Source organism: Echinops telfairi, unplaced genomic scaffold, assembly GCF_000313985.2.
Source record: "Echinops telfairi isolate 266 unplaced genomic scaffold, ASM31398v2 ScPeMD7_2573;HRSCAF=3158, whole genome shotgun sequence".
In the NCBI taxonomy this organism is placed as follows: domain Eukaryota; kingdom Metazoa; phylum Chordata; class Mammalia; order Afrosoricida; family Tenrecidae; genus Echinops; species Echinops telfairi.
Window position 1 is genome coordinate 2,712,901 of NW_022106471.1, and position 9,139 is coordinate 2,722,039.

Below are 9,139 nucleotides of genomic sequence, written 5' to 3' on the forward strand. Positions count from 1 at the left end.
GTGACAGCTTAAAAGAACTGAGTTTTAGGGAAGATAATCCTTGCTTTAGTTCTAGGGGATTCAGCAGGACTGTCCTAAATCAGTGGTTATGATTGGAGTGTGATTTTTGCCCCCTCCCACCCGGGGACATTTTGCCATGGTGGGAGACAGTTTTGGTGGTCACAACTGTGTGTGTGTGTGTGTGTTCATGTGCATCACTGACATCTTGTGACTGAGACCAAGGCCACAGTTAACGTCCTTCAATGCCTAGGATAAACCCTACGGCAAAGACTTTTCTGGCCCCAAATGTTAGGAATGTTAAGGTTGCAAAAGCCTATCTAAATCAACCCTATTCTCCTTAAGAAATGAAGCAATGTCACTTTCCCTACCCCGTAACGGATCTTCAGTTGACCAATGAATTAACCGATGAGGTTCTGACCAATGGGGTGTAAGAGGAAGTCTGCTAAAGTGGGTCTTTCAACAAAGTTTTTGTTCTTTTCTAATGAAAACGGACAGACTTAGATGGCACAGAATGTGGCCCTTTGTCTTGTTCCTATTGTGCTTTCCTTTCAGGCACACAGGATGCTGTGGTTAGGAGGTGTACTTGCCATCTTGGGACCACGAGGGAACACGCTTTGAGAGGAAAGCTTGTAACATCCACTTCTCTGAGCCAACATCTGGCATGTGCATACATCCAAAGGCCTTGTACTTCAAGAGCTTCATGTAGCCAAATATACAGGTTCAGGGCCTCTGGCTTGCCTAATCTGTTGAAGCCCAGCCAAAGCTTTATCAGAAGCCTTTCCTACATCATTCCATCCCTTCCTTGTGACTGATAACCAAACTGCTTACTACTTGACTCAGTAGAGCTACCCCTTCTGCAGGCTGGGCTGTCGGTAGTAGCCTCTCTTATTCACTGTTTGACCACTTCAAACACACTCTACAGCTCCCCCAATCAGTGCTGTCTTATTTTAAAGCGCCCCAAACTCCCACAGGACCTTCTGTGAATAGTTGCAGGTGTATGTCCCATAATCCTTCCTCTTTATTTGTGTGACTCGGGCAAGGAAGCTAAGGGTGTCCTGTACGGTTTGAGTCCCTCCCAGATCTAGGGATGGGCAATTCAAAACCAGACCCAGGAGCCTAGCTCATTGTTGTCCTACTGATTCCAATGGTGGGATGTCAGAGCGTTGACGCTCTCTAGGGTTGCCTTGTCCGTCATCTTTCTGGAAGCAGCTTGTCAGGTCTTTCTTCTGCGGTGCCTCAGAGTGTGTTTGAACTGCCAACCTGCAGGTTAATCGTTGAGAGGAAACCATTTGAGCCACACAGCCACCTCCCCCGAGATAGGAATGGGTCGTGAAAGAACCAGTGCTAGGAGTCCAGGCCCCTTATCGATTTATACTGGAAAGGTGTGCTTATGGGCTATGACAAGGGGGCTGGTCCACTTAAAGTTGGTGGCCTGCCTCGTTCCACTTGGGTCTCTCTCAGGCATTTCCCATGAGGACAGATTTTCTTGGAATCTGAGCACCAGCGGTAGTTAGTTTATTGTGCCAACCCAGCCAATAAACACATGTGGGGTTAATTGAAGGGAGGAGAGATAAATGGCTCTGTGAGCCTCACCTTTCTAGTTCTCGGGTCTCTTGCTTTGTGATGGTCGGATTAGGGTACAGTTCCCTTAGCCAGTTCCCTGCTTTAACTGGCAAGGCTCACTTCCTGCAAGACATCCCCAAGGAGAAGCTGCATGGACCTACCCCAATGCAGCCCTGGGTGCTGGAGCAGCCGTGTGGAGATCCCTGCCAGCGCTGAGATGCTTACATGTTCACTGATTCGGCTTTCCTCCTGCAGTCGGCATCATTGCGTATGTTTTGTGGGATGGAGGAGGACTTTGTGGATTGTTGTTGGACATATGGGCTAATGTTGGACTTGGCTTGGGCAGCACTGGGTTGGGATGTTTTCTTGATGCACTTACCCTTTATATAAAACTCTCTCTTGTACATATGGGTTTCTGTGAATTTTTTTTCTCTAATGTACCCGGACTAGCACAGCACCAATTTGCAGAGATGTGGCCTCAGACCAGACAGCTTACCTCAGTGCCCTTATTAGTGTCTTTTCATTTATTTTTGAAGGTTTTCTTTCAGAAAAAATTGCCAAGGGACTCCTGAAGGGAGGCCCTTAAGGATGAGAGGTCCTAGGAGAGGCACTTCCCTCGGGACCTCATGCTGGTGTGTGATGCTGCTCTGGGCTGATCGTGGTACCTTGTCTTGTGAGAGGACTGTGTAGACGGGGAGAGTCCAATGTAACATCTGTTAGATTAGTGAGGCAAGAGGAAGTTTTATTGTTCTAGCCTGGGGGGGGAAGGCACTCTACTTTCCTGATTACAATGCTGGGTGTTGGTCAGAAGGCAGAAGGTGGAGGGTTGAATGAGCTGTGTCCTATCTGTACTGTGAGGGCTGGGCCCTCTGGGGCCAAGTCCAGGATGACAGCCTCGTCTAGGTGTATCCATTCTCCACGTGACCAATTTGGAGGTTCAGAGCCCGGGGATCTCACCACAGATGGCAATCCCCATAAAGGACAGAATTTGGATTTCAAAACAAGAGTTGGGGTCAACTGCCAGCGCCACACCTTGAAGAAAGAGAATAAATTGTAAAAGAGGCGATCCCTTCATTTCCGTAGGACCCCAGAATAAAAGGGACGCATTATACAGCTGCACTTACACCAGATGTTGGGTTCACTTTAACTCTAGTAGCAAAAGACGAGGGCCCTAAAATAATGATCCCTCTTGTCCCTGCACTGCTGACCTTCACATTTCCTTCTATTTAGTTCACTGGCTCTTAAGTTATCCCTTAGATTCCCTTCAGGTTCGCCTTGCTTACCTGTCGGATCCTCCCAGTATAAAGAAAGTTAGGCTAACTCATACTAAGATGAAAGTAAGTGGCTACAATAGTCTAAAGCAGTGGTTCTCAACCTGTGGGTCGCAACCCCTTTGGGGGTCAAACAACCCTTTCACAGGGGATGTCCACTTCATAAGATGAGCAAAACGACAGTTATGAAGTAGCAACAAAATTAATGTTATGGTTGGGAGTCACCACAACATGAGGAACTGTATTACAGGGTCAAGGCATTAGGAAGGTTGAGAACCACTTCTCTAATGGGAAGGCATTTTCTGGAATGGCAGCAAATCTCAAAGTCTTCTCTGACAATGTTTTCCAAGCTTTCCACCAATCCTCCCACATACTTCTGATAAGGTTCCCAACCTCTGGAATACTCCTGACCAAGAATGATTTCAAAGTCCGAGGATTTCATACTCATAACTTCTGGCATTGTGACAGAGTCCAGAGGACCCCAAAGCAATGGATGGCTAATATCGGGGTGCCGGCACAGTGCTGACGAGGCAGGCGTTGATGAAGTTGACGAGAGGTCAAGTGAAGGTCGTCACTGACTATGAACTTCCACTGTCAAGATGAACTGCCATTCGACCATCTGATAGAGCTGTTAACCTCAGGGCGCTGCATGTCAGAACATGACCTTTGACTCCACGGGACAGTGCACTCCAGATCTAAAGGTGTTCGTAGCCAGCGATAAAGAAATGGCACTGACCTGAAAACTCTCATTAGAATTCGGAGCACCTTACAAATACTACTACTCCTTCTAGCGCATCCTGGATTGGGGTTTCTAGTGAGGTTGTTAACACACCTTCTTTTTGTTGCTTGGCAAAGTAGGTGGGGACTGCTCTGCACAGGTCCTTGATGGGCATTCCATACTGGGCCAAGTTCTTGACCCGGCTGGGTAAAACCGTGTAGGTCAGGCCTCGAGTGGAGGGGTATTGCTTTAAATCCTGTAAGAGGTGGCATATCAAAACAGTGAGATAGATATAGACATGATACAGCAAGGGGGCAAGAATGTAGACCAGGGAATCTAGCTCTTATGGCTTGAGTTATATTCTCCCAAAATATGTGTTGCAATCCTAGTTCCTATAACTGGATATGTTCTAAGCTAACATTATGTAGTCATTTCCCATAATGCAATCTCATGCAATGCAATCAATTCATGAAGGCCATACCAATATAGGTTAGAGCAGTGGTTCTCAACCTGTGGATCGAGACCCCTTTGGGGGTTGAACGACCCTTTCACAGGAGTTGCCCAATTCATAACAGTAGCAAAATGACAGTGATGAAGTAGCAACAAAAATAATTTTATGGTTGGGGGTCACCACAACATGAGGAACTGTATTAAAGGGTCGTGGCATTAGGAAGGTTGAGAACCACTGGGTGAGATCCTAAGCCCCAAAACTTCTGAGTTATACAAGAGCACAATCGACGGAGAAATGTGTACATGAACTGGGTTAAGCAGACTGTCTGATGAAGATGTGGTCGATGAAGCTACAAGACCTTGAACTCCAAGAATTTCTGGCCACTAGAAGCTGAAATAGACAAAGGAGAATCTTCTCCTGGAGGCCACACCCTGAATGTGGACTTCCATCCTGTGGAACCATGAGAAAACACACTTATGTTCTTTACAGATATCCACACGTGATCTTTCTCTTAAAGCAGCACTAGCTAATGAAGACCCTGGCCTACAGACATGCGAGGGACTGGATTGACTAAAATCATTGTAACCCTAAATTTGTCCCTGAGTTTGACCTCTAGCGGCCACATCTTATCTGGACCCAAGATGATTATACGGCTCCAGAACAATCTTTTTGGGTCTTCCCCGGGGACTCTTCTTTAGTCGAGGTCTCCTTGGCCTTTTTTAACTCCTCAACTCTTCCAAACCTGCCCCCACCCCCCACCCCGTGCTTTCCCCATCTCTTCTTCATGGCAACAGAGAATGATTTCAATATCCTTTGTTGTATCTATATTTTTTTCCACTTGGTAAATCCGATGAGTGAAATACTTTCTTTTTCTATAAACAGTTTACTGGGACATAGTCCACCCATCACACAATTCCATAGTTCAATCATATTAAGAAGTGTTGTACAATCATCGCCACCACCAATTTTAGAACATTTTATTTTTTCTTATACTCCTTGTTATTAGTGTCCTATCCCCCACCCCATCCCCAAGCTCTCTTGTCATACCCCCAAGAAACCATTATTGTCTCTCTAGGCACAACCATTCTGGGTGTCGCATACTGAAAAACATATAAAACCAAGAGTCAGAGTCAGAAAAGCTAACACCAATAACAAAATATAATAGCAAAAAAGATTAAAAGCTAGAACAACTTTAAGATGGGTCAAAAGGGAGATCAAATGATAAAGTGTTAGATTTTAACCGAGTTACATCTGTATGTATTCTGTATGATCGCTAGACTTTGCACATCACTGGTCTGTGTTCAGAGAGGACTCATGGGAGAGTCCACCCCATGTGTTTCCCCTTCACGCTTATTGTTTAACTCATAGAATTTTTAGATGTGCCAAAAAGGGGATCAAATCAGATACTATGCTGTAACCATCCAAACAGGGTGTTAACATTTTAATCTATTATAATCATCTCTATAATACTTTGTCTGATAATGACTATTCACATCCCTTGACTATAGTCAGAGGGACGTCACCAGAGGCTTAATCTATGTGTGGATCTTACAAATGGATTTTTGGCTTCCACTGTAACCCATAGCCTTTTGAAAACCAGGAGTTCACCATTTCACCTCTGATACCATTCCCTCCTTTGTATTTGGATGACATTATTTATCATCTTTGGATCGCACAGCCTGGCATGCTTCTTCCATGTGGACACTTTCAGGTTGTTTTTTTTCTTTTGAAAAATAAAATCACACACTTTATTTTTATGACCCGAACAGTAGTTTCCCCCCCAAAGTCAGTAACCTTCCCACCATGGACAACAGTGATGTCCATGTAAACCGTGAGCAGATTTCAATGATTTCAAAAGTCCCCCTGCTGGTTTTAAATGTATTTGGCTACTATTGTGGTTTGAGAGGCAGAGAGGGAGTGTCAGCAGACTTCAGCTTCATTTGGGAGTGCCTGTGTGGCATCAGTGGAAAATATGCTTGGCTGCTATTGGAAGGATGTGGTTCAAGTCTACACAGAGGCACCTTGGATGAATGGCCTTGCAATCTGCTTCAGAAAAAAAATCCATGGAGCACAGTTCTACTCTAACACGTCTGGGGTTGCCATGAGTTGGAACCAAATCAAAGACAGCTTTGATTTGGAGCTGTTTGGGGGTAGAGGGGGGAAAAGTATGCATTGTCTCTGGGTGGTATCGCGGGAGGAGGAGATGCAATGCTTGGTTAATTCACTCTATTGTTTATATTCAACAACTTGCATCCTTCAAGAATACCTCAACTCTTTCTGGAAGACAACAAAATGATATCATTTATACATCTCACTGATTAAAATGTGATTTGACTTAATGGGCCACTGGCTGGTCTTGGGGTTGTTTGCGAGGTGGTGCTATTTCCTGGGCATGAAAGAGGATCATGAGCTAAGTATTCTTGGGAGCAAAGCATTGTCCTGGAAGATTGGGATGTAGAACTGTAAAACACCCAGGGTGGCGGGGACCCCAGGGGGCTGTCTCTCTTACCTGTTGGTCCAAGGCTCGGATCATTTCATCCAAAGTCGGGAAGGCAGCTTTGTCCATCTTGGTCAGGACACAGGCCATCTTACTAAACAGCCTAGCTGCCAAGAGAGCCTTCAAGCAAGACAGCAGAAACATTTTATTCACTCCATGAATGGAATCCCACTTTCTGTTGCTCAGGGTTGTTTTTACTAAGCAGAGCAGAGTGCTGTCTTGGGGTCCAGAGCAATGAGTGGGGCTCAAGACTGGCACCACACACAGAGCCCTGCTGCTCCTGAGGGTCCCTGGTATACTGCCTCTGCTGCCCAATCCCCTTAGGAACCCCGCCACTGCTCACAAGCTGGTGGGAATCCAAGCCAGGGGTCAGCTCTGGCACCCACTTTTCGTGGACATTCTGGTTCTGTTCTGCCACGCATCGGCCATCATGGTCTGGCCATACGCTGATTTTCTTAGACACGTGAGAGAGAAGACTATTGGCCCCTCACCATGGAGTTGTCAGAAAGGGGAATGGACAAGCTATTTACTGCTGGTGAACGTGTCCTGCAATGCATAAAGGCCTCTCTGACGATAAAAGGAGTCAGGACCTCTAGCCTCAGACTCTAAATCTGGGTCTGTTCTTGGCCACCTTGCTACTGGCCGCCCCCTTCCATGTGATGCTGGGGCTGTCTGTCTTTTGGGCCATTTGTCCTCTCCACTTTCGACCGGAGCAGTGGTTCTCCAGCGGGTCTGACGGGGCCCAAGGGCACCTTGCCCGAATCACCCTCCTCCACCCAGAGCTGCCCTCACTTCTTTGGTTCTTTCCTCTATGTTTCCATGGAACATGTTGGTCGAAGAAAGCCGTCCTTGTTTTGCCACAAAGTTCAATATCCCTGGGCTCTGTGTGCTCGAAGAGGACGTTGAGCTCCCGGCAGAAATCAGGAGCCGGGTCAGTGTTAAGGGAGAGAGGTAGACCTGGTGTTCGGGGAGAAGACCCTGGCAGGTACAGGTACGAGCAGAGAGAGCTCTGTGTTTGAGGGGTCCATTCAGAGGGGGCCATGAAGAGAATGAAACAAAGGGGAGGCAAATGGCTTCCAACCAACAGGGGCTAGACCCAAGGGGGCCTTGTAGGACAGAGGGAAGCAACTGAGCCTTTGCTTCATTGAATCCTCTGCGAATCCTGTTGGAGAGACAGATATGGATGATATTTTGCCGATGAGGAAATGGACGTCCACAACAGCCAAGAAAGAGCTATGTAGTCATATAGAGTCCTAAGAGGGCCACGAGGAGACATATAATCATGCTACCCGATCTTACATCTTTCTACTGGGTCTTATTATCTGAGGAGATAAGCGAGTTAAACTAAGATTTCTAAGGTCCAGACAAACCTATTCTACAATATATACTGATGATACACAAGGAGGCTCTTTAAATGGTTTTCTTATTAGGGCAGGGTGGGCGGACGGGGCAGGTATGTGGTAGCCATGTGAAGTTTACAGGCCACAAGAATGCAAGGAGATCAGGGATCCTTGCAGACCAGAGAAGTGCCTCCTGTAATCTCCGCACATCAAGAAGTTGCTGCAATGGCAGGAAAGCGGTCTCCTCGCCTCTAGACCCATCACAGACCCAGATCTAAAGCAAGCACACGTAGACAGCGCTTTCACCTCGCCAGGAAAGCACAGGCTACAAGGTTTTCTTTGGCGTTGTAATCAATGCATCTCACAGCTTACATTTTTGTAGTCCATGATGCCGTCCCATTCACTCAGGACATTGTTGTCTCGGAGGCGGACCACGCCCCGGAAGGCATTCACGTGGATACTTTGGGTTCCAGAAGACCCATCCAGCACACGGCTGTCACTGGTGTTCTGCATCAAACCACAAAGCAGTGAAAAAAGCTGAAAGTCCACGACTTTGCCCAAACCTCGCAGAATTATGGGGCACTCGCAAGACATTTAAGGCAAGTTGCATTTGATGATCGCAGTGGAAATATTTTTGATAAAGGAGGACGAGCCAGGTTGAACGCTCTCCACCCTCACTCACCATCAAGGCCATCGATGGAGTTAGGAGGAAGATCAAGAGAGTAGAAGACAAGATCTGAAATGCAAACAAGTCATTATATACCCCCGCTCTTAAATTTAGATGAGCTCAGAAGCCCTGCCTGGACTTGAAATCTTTAAATAATACAGCTTTCCTTGTTTGTCATGTTCCATGACCCATTGTGTGTGCAGGAAGTTGTCATTCGGTGTGGTTGAGATGATGTACGCTGGCGTCTCAAGAGGCAACGTTTTATCATTGACTGAAAAGATCTTTTATTTCCTAAGGCAATGGCTTATTCTACATCTACTGCTAATCACCCTAATAAGTGTTCAGATCGATCACTTGATCTGCATGTAGGGTCAGGCAATCCTTAGGCCAAATTGAACAGTAACTTTTCTCTTATTCTCTTCTCTCAACAACTGGACACCCCCTCTGGAGCCTGACACCCCTCTGCTCTCCTTTCCCCGAGATTATTTCACCAGGCTTGAGGAAAAAAACATCCTATATCTCCTATAAACACCTCCTTTTGAAATCTATTTTACTCAGATTTTAATACTTCCTGAAATGTTTGCAATTCATCTTTTACTCTCTCTCTCTCTCAGTGTGACCGTTGAAAGAAT

At 46.2% G+C, this 9,139-nt stretch overlaps 1 protein-coding gene across 1 annotated transcript; it reads right to left on the minus strand.

Moving 5' to 3' along the window:
* Window positions 1-2,500: 2,500 nt before the first annotated feature.
* Window positions 2,501-8,534, minus strand: LOC101662906 (gastrokine-3-like). Its single transcript, XM_013006543.1, has 5 exons — window positions 8,523-8,534; window positions 8,213-8,347; window positions 6,513-6,620; window positions 3,667-3,808; window positions 2,501-2,595 (listed from the first exon to the last, which is right to left on the minus strand). Exons 1-5 carry the CDS (start codon window positions 8,532-8,534, stop codon window positions 2,501-2,503), a joined length of 492 nt encoding a protein of 163 aa, XP_012861997.1.
* Between the last annotated feature and the right edge of the window lie 605 nt (window positions 8,535-9,139).